This window comes from Oncorhynchus kisutch, unplaced genomic scaffold, assembly GCF_002021735.2.
Source record: "Oncorhynchus kisutch isolate 150728-3 unplaced genomic scaffold, Okis_V2 Okis01b-Okis20b_hom, whole genome shotgun sequence".
Classification (NCBI taxonomy): domain Eukaryota; kingdom Metazoa; phylum Chordata; class Actinopteri; order Salmoniformes; family Salmonidae; genus Oncorhynchus; species Oncorhynchus kisutch.
The window spans coordinates 1154489-1169724 of NW_022261978.1; the positions used below are offsets into that span (position 1 = coordinate 1154489).

Below are 15236 nucleotides of genomic sequence, written 5' to 3' on the forward strand. Positions count from 1 at the left end.
ATCACTCACTTATCTAAAACTCTCACTTACTAAAACTATCACTCACTTATCTAAAACTATCACTCACTAAAACTATCACTCACTTATCTAAAACTCTCACTTACTAAAACTATCACTCACTAAACTAAAACTATCACTCACTTATCTAAAACTATCACTTACACAAAACATGAACAATAATAATACACTTTAGGACTTGAGTGTCTCTACTAAACTATTCTTCAAGTGTCTGAGGTACTGAACATTGTCACTATAGACATGCATATATCTATGACATTGTCTGTCATTTCTATGTAATGATGAATATGTAGAGATAAAGCAGTAATACTCGTCTCATTGATGTAAAGTTTTTGATGCTTTCTAAGTAGAATAGTAGTTTAATTCATACTTACACACTGCAGGAGAGTGGAGGTCCTCATGGTGTTCTACAGTACAGGAGTAACTGTCCACAGAATGACCCAACACTACTAGGATATTACTAGAGTATTGTTGGGAAGTGGGCTCATCTAGACGTTGTCCGTTCTTGTACCAGATGTAGGTGGGGTTGTCAGTCAGAGTACAGGTGGTGATACAGGTCAGTGTCTTCTGTCCCTCTACAGCAGGAGTCACATTCACCTGCAGACCTGAAACAATATGTATAAAACCACATACACCTCTGTGTTAACAGGATGGTTAATATATTTATCCTGTAATTCATTATGATTTACAGTTGTATCATACAGTGTAGTATTACCTGTGACAGACAGAGTTGTTCCTGGGAAACTATGACCCCATTCAAAGTTGTTTGTTTTAAAAGTGAAGCGATACTCAGCTGAGTCCTCCTCTCTCAGATCTGTGATTCTCAGGGAGGAGGGACCTCTGTATGTTCCAGTGTGCTCCACACGACCTGCATACCCTGGGACTCTGGTTAGGTCTTCAGGGGTCGACTTATCACTTCTGAACCAGAATGATGATGTGGTGGAATAATAACCAACATAAGTACAGGATATGTCCACTGTTGACCCCTTCAAGACACAGATTCTCCTCTTGGTGTAAGTCACTCTGTAGCAGCTCTGACCCTGAACACCTGAAACACAGTGACATAACAAGAGGTCAACTAGATTATATTCTCAGTTCTATCTAGAAATGCTAAAAGTTCTCAAGTTCTTAAAGTGAAACCAACACACACAGAGGTTAAACAGTATTGTTAACTCACACACTGCAGGAGAGAGTAGATCCTCATGACCTTTCACAGCACAGGAGTAACTATCGTCATGGTTACTGGAGACTGGGTCTTTGTACTGGGGGGAGGTGCTCTCATCTAGATGTTGTCCGTTCTTGTACCAGATATAGATGGGGTTGGGGTTACTCAGAGTACAGGTGGTGATACAGGTCAGTGTCTTATACTCTGAACTCCATTTAGGAGTCACCTCCACCTGAAAACCTGAATTAAAGGAGAGCAAAAAAGAGTATATGGTTCAGAATTGGTTTGAGTTCATTATTAACATCATGACTCTTCAAAACGGTATAATGTGCTGTGTTACCTGTGACAGTCAGAGTTGTTCCAGGGAAGCTGGACCCCCATCTTGCCTCATCAGTTGTAAATTTGAACTTGTACTCAGTTGAGTCACTTTCTCTCAGGTCTGTGATTCTCAGGGTGGAGTCCTTTTCTGTTTGTCGATGGTATTCCACACGATCTGCATACTCTGGGTTCAGGCTCAGGTCTTTAGTGACACCAGACTCCCATTTGTTGAACCAGGACACTTCTGTGACGTTATGCCAACTGGGATGTGTGTAAAAGCAGGATATGTCCACTGTTGACCCTTTCAAAGCACAGATACTCTGATGGGTGTAAGTCACATTCATACAGCTCTCACCCACAACACCTGAAACAAAATGTAGCTGATCAATTCCTGAAACCAAAATGAGACTCAATGTTTTAGATGTATTGGACAGGTTCATTTAGAATAATAAACAATATATATATTGACATACATCTATAAAACTGTTTATCATTCCAATATATCTAGTTAAGAATATTGACAGAGAAATTAAAACCATTCTTATTTGTTCCAAATGATACCACATAAAATACTAGTTTCATTCACACTCACACACTGCAGGAGAGTGGTGATCCTCATGGCCTTTTACAGCACAGGAGTAACTGTCTCCATAGTTACTGTAGACTGGGTCTTTGTACTGGGGGGAGGTGCTCTCATCTAGACGTTGTCCGTTCTTGTACCAGATGTAGGTGGGGTTGTCAGTCAGAGTACAGGTGGTGATACAGGTCAGTGTCTTCTGTCCCTCTACAGCAGGAGTCACCTTCACCTGCAGGTCTGAATCAATATGTATAAAACCACATACACCTCTGTGTTAACAGGATGGTTCATATATTTATCCTGTAATTCATTATGATTTACAGTTGTATCATACAGTGTAGTATTACCTGTGACAGACAGAGTTGTTCCTGGGAAACTATGACCCCAGTCAAAGTTGTCTGTTTTAAAAGTGAAGCGATACTCAGCTGAGTCCTCCTCTCTCAGATCTGTGATTCTCAGGGTGAAGGGACCTTTGTATGTTCCGGTGTACTCCACACGACCTGCATACCCTGGGTCAGTGGTTAGGTCTTCAGGGGTCGACTTATCACTTCTAAACCAGAATGATGATGTGGTGGAATAATAACCAACATAAGTACAGGATATGTCCACTGTTGAACCCTTCAAGACACAGATTCTCCTCTTGGTGTTAGTCACTCTGTAGCATCTCTGACCCTGAACACCTGAAATACAGTGACATAACAAGAGGTCAACTGGATTGTATTCTCAGTTCTATCTAGAAATGCTCAAAGTTCTCAAGTTCTCATAGCGAAACCAACACACAGTATAATGTATTAAATGAACACTCACACACTGCAGGAGAGTGGAGGTCCTCATGGCCTTTTACAGCACAGGAATAACTGTCATCATAGTCATTGGAGACTGAGTATTTGTACTGGGGGGAGGTACTCTCATCTAGATGTTGTCCGTTCTTGTACCAGATGTAGGTGGGGTTGTCAGTCAGAGTACAGGTGGTGCTACAGGTCAATGTCTTATCCTGATATCCACCAGTCAACTTCACCTGAAGACCTGGAGAAAAAACAATATCACTGTAAATCCCTTTATCACTGACTTATCACTCTAATACAAAGATGGAAGAAATCCTATGTTATCCAGACAGAAACACAAACCAAGACATTTATCCTGAACTAAATGGAATTCACCAGTTTAACTATATTGAATGTAACTGTACCTGTGACAGACAGAGTGGCTCCAGGACTTCCAGAAAATTTCCCTCCTTCCTGATCTGTTAGTAATCTGAACTTGTACGTAGCTGAGTCTCTCTCTCTCAGGTCTGTGATTTTCAGGGTACAGTCTTTCTTCTTATCCCCGTGATACTCCAGACGACCTGCATACTCTGGGTCCTGACCTAGATCTTCAGGTTCTACACCAGTCCCCCATTCAGTGAACCAGAATGTTGTTGTGACTTTACCTCTGGGATATGTGTAAGAGCAGAACAGATCCACTGTTGACCCCTTCAAGGTACAGATACTCTGAGTGGTGTATGTAACACTCCAGCCATCCTGACCCAGTACCACTGAAACACAGTGGTATCAGAATTAGAACAAGGTATTCTGGCTCACACTTTGTTTAGGGTTTGTCCACACTTTGTTGCCATATTGGAAACCACAGATAATCATCACTCAGTGAGGTGTGAAACATAACTATTTAAAGTGAAGTGGAGATGCCTAACAGAACACAAGCACATGTAATACAAATGTCTGTAGATTGACCAACGTATAAGTTATGAATGAGACCATACCTGTCACAGACCAGAGAAAGACCACCAACACACGTCCTGCTGTTCTCAAGGCCATTGTTGCATCTCCCACCCTGTAGTCTTAGAAACATAAACAACAACTCACTCTATAGCTGGTGAAATACTCCACCTGATACATTGAAGTAGAAACTGTAAATGGGGTACAGGGCCTCTTTACTGAAAATGAACCAGGCTCATATTGTATTGTGTTGTATTGTGCTATATGGTTGTCTATATGAACTGTCTGTCTGTAAGTCTACTGCACTATGTATGTAATGTGTGTGATGTGTTGCATGTTTGTCTACGTCTGTCTACTTAAACTGACATGATGCAAAAATAAATTCCTAATATATACAGGAGTCATCATCATCATTGTAAACAACAACAACAACAATCACTTATTGAACAGATCTATAGAACTGTAAACACATATTTCTACATTGATTGTTCTGAAGCTGTTTTATTCTCAGAACCCAAAATATAGGAGGATAAATGTTCAATCCTCTACGGTCCGTCAAGCTGTACAGCAGCATAAAGACTGACCACCAGGTTCAATGACAGCACCTATCCTCAAGCTGTGAGGCTAAACAGCCATTGACTAAAGACTGACCACCAGGTTCAATGACAGCACCTATCCTCAAGCTGTGAGGCTAAACAGCCAGTGACTAAAGAATGACCACCAGGTTCAATGACAGCACCTATCCTCAAGCTGTGAGGCTAAACAGCCAGTGACTAAAGAATGACCACCAAGTTCAATGACAGCACCTATCCTCAAGCTGTGAGGCTAAACAGCCAGTGACTTTCACTCTCTCACTCTCTTTCTCTCTCTCTCACTCAATTCAATTCAAGGGCTTTATTGGCATGGGAAACATGTGTTAACATTGCCAAAGCAAGTGAGGTAGATAATATATAAAGTGAATATATAAAGTGAAATAAACAATACAAATTAACAGTAAACATTACACATACAGAAGTTTCAAAACAATAAAGACCCTGCAAATGTCATATTATATATAAATATATATACTGTATATACAGTGTTGTAACAATGTACAAATAGTTAAAGTACACAAGATAAAATAAATAAGCATAAATATGGGTTGTATTTACAATGGTGTTTGTTCTTCACTGGTTGCCCTTTTCTCGTGGCAACAGGACACTCTCTTTCTCACACACACACACACACACACACACACACACACACACACACACACACACAATTGATACATTACCCTCAAGTATTTGACTTATGACTAAAAACAAATAACCAGAAACCATATTTCAAGATATTGTCAAGAGTAGTTCCAGAGTGAAGTGAAGAGGAGAGGTCTTGTACAGTGAGTCAACTGTCTGGTAGTGAGTGAAAACAAGAAGTAAGTGTTGAAACCTTATAAAAGCAGTCAGAACACAAGTAGTGGATGCAGAACTGTCCTTCCTGTTTAGTAAAGACATTAACATGGCAACCAGACCAACACACCAGAAAAGGGCTGTTACTGTAATAGAACAGAAATGATGTAAAAGACAAGTCTGGGCATATATTTATTTTATTTAAAAAATGTGTCAGTTTTCACTGTGGTCTTTTATACTACAGACAGAACCATGTAAACAATGTGTTGACTATACTATTTATAACATTATCATTTTAATGACCTACCTTGCCCTTCTGAGTTCTGAATATACAGGTCAAAGTTCATTGATGTTATTCAATTAGAACCCATTCCATTTAAACACCCATGACCATCACTCCTCATCAGCTGCATCAAAGTGGTACTGAAGGTTCAGTGTTCTAGACTAGAGCACCTATGGGTGGTCCTGGGAACCAAACCCATAACGTTGCAGGTGCCATGTTCTACCAACTGAGCTACAGAGGAACATGTTCTGTAAAGTCTAATGTGTATATACAGATTTCTGATATGACTCGGGACAGACAGGAAAGGAGAACAGGGAAGTGATACTGAGTGTGTGCATTTAAACCAACAAAATACTTCATACTAAACACAACCCACCATCACCGTGTCTCATGTTAATACTACTCCTACACACAACCCACCGTCACTGTCTCATGTTAATACTACTCCTAAACACAACCCACCATCACTGTGTCTCATGTTAATACTACTCCTACACACAACCCACCGTCACTGTCTCATGTTAATACTACTCCTAAACACAACCCACCATCACTGTGTCTCATGTTAATACTACTCCTAAACACAACCCACCATCACTGTGTCTCATGTTAATACTACTCCTACACACAACCCACCATCACTGTGTCCTAGGTTTATACTACTCCTAAACACAACCCACCATCACTGTGTCTCATGTTAATACTACTCCTAAACACAACCCACCATCACTGTGTCTCATGTTAATACTACTCCTAAACACAACCCACCATCACTGTGTCTCATGTTAATACTACTCCTAAACACAACCCACCATCACTGTGTCTCATGTTAATACTACTCCTAAACACAACCCACCATCACTGTGTCTCATGTTAATACTACTCCTAAACACAACCCACCATCACTGTGTCTTAGGTTTATACTACTCCTAAACACAACCCACCATCACTGTGTCTTAGGTTTATACTACTCCTAAACACAACCCACCATCACTGTGTCTTAGGTTTATACTACTCCTAAACACAACCCACCATCACTGTGTCTTAGGTTTATACTACTCCTAAACACAACCCACCATCACTGTGTCTCATGTTAATACTACTCCTAAACACAACCCACCATCACTGTGTCTCATGTTAATACTACTCCTAAACACAACCCACCGTCACTGTCTCATGTTTAAACTACTCCTAAACACAACCCACCCTCACTGTGTCTCATGTTAATACTACTCCTACACACAACCCACCATCACTGTGTCTTAGGTTTATACTACTCCTAAACACAACCCACCATCACTGTCTCATGTTAATACTACTCCTAAACACAACCCACCATCACTGTGTCTCATGTTAATACTACTCCTACACACAACCCACCATCACTGTGTCTTAGGTTTATACTACTCCTAAACACAACCCACCATCACTGTGTCTCATGTTAATACTACTCCTAAACACAACCCACCATCACTGTGTCTCATGTTAATACTACTCCTAAACACAACCCACCATCACTGTGTCTCATGTTAATACTACTCCTAAACACAACCCACCATCACTGTGTCTCATGTTAATACTACTCCTAAACACAACCCACCATCACTGTGTCTTAGGTTTATACTACTCCTAAACACAACCCACCATCACTGTGTCTCATGTTAATACTACTCCTAAACACAACCCACCATCACTGTGTCTCATGTTAATACTACTCCTAAAGCTCTTACGAAGCATCCACCTAATCACTGTTGCTCTCAGTCTTACTTTAGTTCATTTTCAAACAAGTCTCCACAACAATCTCTTGCTTTGAGAGTCCTTAAGATACCATGCAAAAATATTATATGTGTAACCCCATGTACATTACTGTTTCAGATTACTACGCATAAATACATCTACAGAGTATACTGTAAATAACAGAAAAACAAAACATACATTACAACAGCATCGCCATGCACATAACAGGATACAGAAGTTCATGGACACAAACACATGATAAAATAAACATATTTTAAGATATAGTCAAGCAGACTTACAGAGTGAAGGGGAGATGTGTTGTAAGTTAACTTACTGGAAGTCTATATAAATACACACTGAGTGTGAGGTTTGCAGTCTGTGGTTGACACAACATTGAAGCAGTCAGGGACAATAGAGTTGAATAGAGGACGTACTTGCTTCAAAGCCTGTTTTAGCACGGCTAAGCCATTGAATACCCCATTTCAGTTGGTATACCGACTGTTATTAAACTTATGGAAGTTGAAGATATAAACTACTTTAATATGGAAATAGCCCTCAATGGTGCTGCTGATTCTGTCACAGAAGACATCATGACAAAGATGCCAAGATGTACCTTCTATCCAACTCTATGTCAGGAACCAAGAAGCTTATGCAGAGAAGGCTTCCTTCAGCAGTCACACAGACAGTGTTCGAGAACATCAAAACTGATGTATCATGGGTAAATTGTGACTGACTGAATGATCTATAAATAATATTGAGTAGTTATTCATCATGCAAGGTGATTTGTAGATCTCGACTTGCCTATAAAGTCAGCTACAATGTCGAACACTCCCACATTTACAAAAATCCCATTCAAGTCACGGGACTGATATTAAGATTTCACATGTTAACATTCTCTCATCATGTTCAAATCATCTGGAAGTGACTTTGTTGACCTTCACAACGCATTTAAAAAAAACTTTTGATTGATTTTGAAATGATGGGCGAGAAATGCCTCTTAACAGTCACATGACGAATGGGATTTGTGCCACGAATGCTAAAACGTTAGCAAGTGGAAACAGTGTCAGGAGAAACTAAACCAAAGCAGGGACTGATGTCACACCATGTTCATAGACTGCTAAAAGGGAAGGGAAACCAATGTGTCATTTTGTAATTTGGTTGAACCTTCAAGATATTATAACAATATATTAGCAAGAGAATAGAGTGTAAGGACTAGCTTTGGTTTGGAGCCATAGCTCTTCAGTCCAGGTTCTGTGGTGGTTCTCTTCAGTCCATGTTTTGTGATGGTTCTCTTCAGTCCATGTTTTGTGGTGGTTCTCTTCAGTCCATGTTTTGTGGTGGTTCTCTTCAGTCCATGTTTTGTGATGGTTCTCTTCAGTCCATGTTTTGTGATGGTTCTCTTCAGTCCATGTTTTGTGATGGTTCTCTTCAGTCCATGTTTTGTGATGGTTCTCTTCAGTCCATGTTTTGTGATGGTTCTCTTCAGTCCATGTTCTGTGGTGGTTCTCTTCAGTCCATGTTCTGTGGTGGTTCTCTTCAGTCCATGTTCTGTGGTGGGTCTCTTCAGTCCATGTTTTATGGTGGTTCTCTTCAGTCCATGTTTTGTGGTGGTTCTCTTCCCTCCAGGTTCTGTGGTGGTTCTCTTCCCTCCAGGTTCTGTGGTGGTTCTCTTCCCTCCAGGTTCTGTGGTGGTTCTCTTCAGTCCAGGTTCTGTGGTGGTTCTCTTCAGTCCAGGTTCTGTGGTGGTTCTCTTTAGTCCAGGTTCTGTGGTGGTTCTCTTTAGTCCAGGTTCTGTGGTGGTTTTCTCCCCTGGATGGTCTGATATACGGAGTGCTGAGCATCTCTCTGAAGAGATGTGAACGTGTCACTGTGGGAGATTTTCACACTCAGAGAGACAGTGACAAAGGAAACACAGTATGAGCACTTTACACACTGCTCTATAGTATTCTCTCTCACTTCTTGTCACGCCCTGGTCTTAGTATTTTGTGTTTATATATTTATTTGGTCAGGCCAGGGTGTGACATGGGTTTATTTTGTGTTGTGTTTTTGTATTGGGGTTTTAGTAGGTATTGGGATTGTGGCTGAGTAGGGTTGTCTAGTAAAGTCTATGGCTGCCTGAGGTGGTTCTCCATCAGAGTCAGGTGATTATCGTTGTCTCTGATTGGGAACCATATTTAGGTAGCCCTGGTTTCACTGTGTGTTTGTGGGTGATTGTTCCTGTCTCTGTCTTAGTTGTCACCAGACAGGCTGTATACGTTTTCACATTTTCCGTTTGTTGTTTTTGTATTGTTCGTATTCGTTTTCATTAAACATGTATCGAACTAACCACGCTGCTTTTTGGTCCGACTCTCCTTCGACGGAAGAAAGCCGTTACACTTCTACTTTCTGTGTTCATCTCTCTCCTCTGTGTCTGTCTTTCTCTCACTTATCTACTTACCCACTCACTCACTCACACAAACAAACACAAATACTATATACAAAATAAACACATTAATGAATATGTTATAACATACCTACTGCCAGAGTGTCTGGTCCTCATTTTCAGTGGTGTGTGTCCCAGTTAGGGTCAGGATGGACACTCTGTGGAGAGAGAGCTGTGTCAAGGTACAGTGACAATAGTAGAAAGAGACTATTGTGACACAGTAAAAAATATAAGCAGTAACTTATCAACAGGAAGTGTATTGATAACATGACCATCTGTAGAGCATCTATCCAGACTATCCAAATAAAGTGACTAAAAAACTATATCACTGTACTTGCACATAGCTGAGTCACACTCTCTCAGATCTCTGATTGTCAGGGTGTGGCCATTCTTCTTGTTGCTACAGTACGTCACATGACCTGTGTAGTCTGGTTCATCACTCAGAGTCACAGGATTCTCCTCAGCATCATTTCTAGTGAACCAGAAGGTTGTTGTGACTGTACCACTGGGATATGTGTAACAGCAGGTCAGCTCTACTGTTAACCCCTTCAAGGTACAGATACTCTGAGTGATGTACTTCACACTCCTGCCATCCTGACCCAGTAACACTGAAACACAATCACACATTATAGTGATTATACATTACAGACCCATTTCCTCACACTAACAGCATTTGTCCACACTTTGTTGCCGTACTCTACTTGCTGAGTGTGAATGGAAACCACAGAAAGGACCTAAGTGTTACTCAGTGAGGTGTGAAAGACAACTATTCCAGAAAGAAGAAGCCCCTAACAGACGATGTCACTGAACACACAGAATAACATTAAGATAACATTACTAAAACATTATGAATGAGACCAGACCTGCTACAGACCAGACAAAGACCCCCAACACACTTCCTGCTGTTCTCAAGGCCATTGTTGCATCTCCCACCCTGCAGTCTTAGAAACATAAACAACAACTCACTCTATAGCTATTGCTTTTTTCTGTGATTGACACTCAACTAGTGAATTCAGACAATCCGATCAGAGAGCAAAACATGCAAATCTACGATGCTCACAAGGTCTACTTGTCACGTTTCTTCAAAATCGAACCCAGAAGCAGACCAGGACAAGGAGAGTAGGAAGAAGGTGAGTATTTATTTACAAGTGAATGTGAGTGGGTAGATACATCCAGGTGGCGTAGCGGGCAGCGGTGGTGAGTTGATGGGAGTAAATAGGTGGATCCAATGGGGAAGCGGAATCCTCCGATGACCAGGCGGGAATGGGGTAAATTATCCGGGTGAGTAACTGAAGTCAGAACAAACGGAGGTAAGTTGAAGGCAAGCAACACGTACAAAACAACAAAACAAATTCTATCCAACTTGAGGCTGATACTATGGCACAACATACTGTTCATGGCTAACGATCCGGCAGGGAATGGATGTCAGGTCAGAGCTTTTGAAGGGGAGAGGTGATGATCAGGACAGGTGTGCAGATTACTGATGGGATACAGGTGCGGGTGAACATCATCTCCCAACAAGCTAATCTGCCCGGCAACCAGACAGGGTGCGTTCCAGGACACCGGAAACACACTCCAGGACAGAAACACAGGCAAACACAGACTCAGGAAGTGGGGTTCGTGACACTACTTCGGGGAAGAAGTGGGCAGAGTCAGGTCTACTTCGGGGAAGAAGTGGGCGGAGTCCGGTCTACTTTGGGGAAGAGGTGGGCGGAGTCCGGTCTACTTTGGGGAAGAGGTGGGCGGGGCAGGTCTACTTCGGAGAAGAAGTGGGCAGAGTCAGGTCTACTTCGGGGAAGAAGTGGGCGGAGTCATGTCTACTTCGGGGGAGAAGTGGGCGGAGTCAGGTCTACTTCGGAGAAGAAGTGGGCAGAGTCAGGTCTACTTCGGAGAAGAAGTGGGCAGAGTCAGGTCTACTTCGGGGAAGAAGTGGGCGGAGTCATATCTACTTCGGGGAAGAAGTGGGCGGAGTCAGGGGAGGATGGCAGCAGATAAAGATACAAATGAAAATACACAAAATAAAATGTCAAATAATATTTGAAAATGTTAAGAAATGTAGACAGAATAAACCAACCATGTAAAGATACTGTGTTATTAAGAGTCGACGTTGGACTGGTATATGAATTCAGTGAACTAACTATCTCAGTTGGCTTGTTAGCTACATGAAGCAGATGTTGTTCAGTGATACCGAAAGCTAGCTAGCCAGCTAGAAGTTAACTCTGTTACGTCTGACAATCAAGTGAAGTGAAGTGTGTTGTAAGTTAACTTACTGGAAGTCTATATAAATAGACACTGAGTGTGAGGTTTGAAGTCTGTGGCTGTAACATAACAAAATGTGGAAAAGGTCAAGGGGTCTGAATACTTTCTGAATGCACTGTATATTACTAGATACTATTATAAACCAGGTAGTTTAGGTCCTGGATGCTGATTGGCTGAATAAGCATTTCATTTCACATACAGTATATCAGACAATAGAACACTGGTATGACACAAAACTATTTGTTTACTTTCTATTTATGTTGGTAACCAGTTTATAATAGCAATAAGGCCCTCGTGCTTGTAGTATATGGTCAATATACCACGACTAAGGGCTGTATCAAGGCACTCTGCGTTGTGCAGAACAACAGTCCTTAGCCGTGGTACAGTATATAGACCAATATACCACAGCTAACGGCTGTATCCAGGAACTCTGCGTTGTGTCGTGCTTAAGAACAGTCCTTAGCCATGGTACAGTATATTGGCCAATATCCCACACCGGCTCTGACCTTATTGCTTAATTATACCACTAGTTATAATATACGGGTCCAGATATACAAGGTCTTCTTGGTTCTGAGTTTGTTGTTTTCAGTTCTTGGTTCTGGGTTTGTCAGGTCCTCTTGGTTCTGGGTTTGTTGTGTTCAGGTCCTCTTGGTTCTGGGTTGGTTGTGTTCAGGTCCTCTTGGTTCAGGGTTTGTTGTGTTCAGGTCCTCTTGGTTCAGGGTTTGTTGTGTTCAGGTATTCTTGGTTCTGGGTTTGTTGCATTCAGGTCTTCTTGGTTCTGGGTTTGTTGCATTCAGGTCTTCTTGGTTCTGGGTTTGTTGCGTTCAGGTCTTCTTGGTTCTGGGTTTGTTGTGTTCAGGTCTTCTGGGTTTGTTGACTCTACTATAGATCTCAGAAGAGTCCTCCTCAGCTGCTTGTGCTGCCGTGGGTCTGAAGAGAGAGAAACAGAAATTTAACAGAATCTGCATCCCCCTAAAAAAACCTTCATATACTCTTTTTAGTGCATTACTTTGACCAAGGCCTATATGGCTCTGGTGAAAATTAGTGCACTAAATAGGGAATAGGGTTCCATTTGGAACACAGAACAGTTCCTCAAAACCACCACTCTCTCATTATATTGTTGGGTTTGTAAGGAAATGCCATTACTAGTGGCCACTAGGGGTCAACTCTTTTGCTTATTAATGACGTCATGGTCTTCTCGTCCAATAAGCAGCAGCATATGAATGAGCTGTAATCTAGAATAAAGCTGGTTTACAACCAAATCTAGAAACATATGTAGCTGGAATGTTATAGGAGGGTCAGATTTTCTTTGGGTGAATTCACACGTTTTTGAGAAACTATCCCCAACCATCTATTCACTTCCTCATCCTCGTTGTTCAGTCAGTGGGCTCCAAACCCCCCCCCCCAAAAAAAACTTTTAGAAACTAAAAAGCTCTCAGTCGTCTATAGTGATGCATGTCTTTAGATGTTGTACACATGAAATGGTGTCATTCTGAACTTAATCCGTAAACGTCATGTTCCATGTTGTTGAGACTTGAACGATGCTTCTCGTCCGTTCTAGCAGCCTGATACACTGAGAATAGAACAGTTGGACGGAGAAACAGCAGGAGCATCACAAAACGGAATATAACGTTGTGGATAAAGTTCAGAATGACACAATGTCATGTGTACAACTGTTACATCTAAAGACCTGCATCACTATACTGAGATATTTCTGTTTGTAAAAGGACGTATTTGGGGGTTTTTGGAGCATTTGTTCATGTTTTTTCAGAGCCTCTGTACTGCACAACGAGGTTGAGGAAGTGAATTGCTGGTTGGGGGAAGTTTCTCTAAAACAAGTTAAATCACAAAGGTGTCTTGACCCTAATACAACATCTAAAAGCCAACTTCTGCTTTAATGTGGTGTATTCACAATGCTCTATATTTGGCTCTATGTTGTTGTAATGGCAGAATATGCTCACCGGGTGGCAGCACTGGGGAGTTTGAATTTCACAGCATCGTACTGGACATCCTCTTCCTGTTTCTGGGGTTGAGACACTTGGACGGTGGAGTACAGAGGCACTTCCTGGTTTTTGGAACGAGAGAAGTGGACGCTGGCATAGTGGACATCATCCTGGTCGACTGTGGACTCTGTCTGTGCTGCAGTAGGGGCTGTGGACATGCTTGAGACGTTTTCATACACTGGACTAGAGTCTCCCTGATGGGAAGAGGACAGACAACATGAGGAGTAAGCAATACACATCATCGGATAGTAACAGACTCACCTGTACATTCTCTGATGTGTCTCTTGTGTCAGAGGTGGATGTGGAGGCCTTCTTCCTGGTTTACACATTAATTAATACATTTATTATTGAACGAATCAATGAACAAAGTAAGTTCATAAAAAAGAGTTGGAGTGAAATAATCTTTAAAAGAATCTCTCACCTGAACCACATGAGTCCAGAGAGACAGAGGATGAGAACCAGAACAACCACTATGATTCCTACAGCTGTAGTCAGAACTGAGGTTTGTTTCCCTACAATAAAATATGGATGATATGGGTACAATAGAACAATATTTGTTAACTGATCTAATCTCAAAGTATATATAATTATAAAACACGATAAGCCAAAGTACAATTATTAATATTAGTTTGAAACATCATTTTGTGTTGAAATATATAAGATGAAACTTCACCTGGTATAATGATCATCAGAGCTGTAGAGTTCCTAGATCCTCTTCTATTCCAGGCCTCACAGTGGTAATGTCCACTGTCCTTAGACTTGAAGTTACTGATGTTGTACATCTGTCCACATCCATTTAGAAAAGTCTCATTTTGAAAGTACCAGGTGTATTTGTCCACAGGTGGGTTGGCATCACTGCTGCAGGTCAGAGTCACTGAACTGCCCTCCACTATTTCACCAGAGGGACTGACTGACACTGAGATGTTCTTTGGTCCGTCTGGTGGACAATATGTAACAACAGTGTTTTAAATAGTGTTTTACTTGTTATTGAAATATGAATTTAAATGTGATCCTCTGATTAAAGATGAGGTTAGGTGAACTTACACTGAACGTCCACAAACACAGAAGAAGAGTTGAGACGTCCATATTTATTCTCAGCTTCACAGTAATATTCTCCTCTGTCCTCAGAGCTGATGTTAGTGATGCTGTAACTCTGTCCTGATGCTTTTGGTGAGGTTACGTTCTTCTTGTACCAGGTGTATTTGTCCACAGGTGGGTTGGCATCACTGCTGCAGGTCAGAGTCACTGAACTGCCCTCCACTATTTCACCAGAGGGACTGACTGACACTGAGGGGTTCTTTGGAGAATCTAGAAAAGGAGAATATGTCAGAAGGATATGACTGTAGTATAT

At 41.4% G+C, this 15236-nt stretch overlaps 1 protein-coding gene and 1 long non-coding RNA gene across 7 annotated transcripts in view; both read right to left on the minus strand.

Moving 5' to 3' along the window:
* LOC109878263 (B-cell receptor CD22-like) overlaps window positions 1-15236 on the minus strand; it is a 108299-nt gene that overhangs the window by 41514 nt on the left and 51549 nt on the right. For 3 of the 6 annotated variants that reach the window (XR_004206569.1, XM_031811539.1, XM_031811540.1), the window contains exons 7-12: window positions 2426-2758; window positions 2094-2315; window positions 1524-1865; window positions 1196-1423; window positions 734-1066; window positions 393-623 (exon numbers count right to left, since the gene is read on the minus strand). Coding sequence is in view for 5 of the 6 variants with exons in the window: in XM_031811539.1 (XP_031667399.1) it covers window positions 393-623; window positions 734-1066; window positions 1196-1423; window positions 1524-1865; window positions 2094-2315; window positions 2426-2758 (1689 nt within the window). In the remaining variant the exon portion in view is untranslated. Of the gene's footprint in view, window positions 1-392; window positions 624-733; window positions 1067-1195; window positions 1424-1523; window positions 1866-2093; window positions 2316-2425; window positions 2759-11134; window positions 12813-13843; window positions 14080-14146; window positions 14202-14306; window positions 14398-14558; window positions 14823-14929; window positions 15194-15236 lie in introns of those variants that run through there. The other 3 variants (XM_031811541.1, XM_031811543.1, XM_031811542.1) reach the window with 1 other exon arrangement.
* Window positions 8903-10441, minus strand: LOC116358986 (uncharacterized). Its single transcript, XR_004206570.1, has 3 exons — window positions 9958-10441; window positions 9715-9779; window positions 8903-9068 (listed from the first exon to the last, which is right to left on the minus strand). It is a non-coding gene; the product is annotated as an uncharacterized LOC116358986 (long non-coding RNA).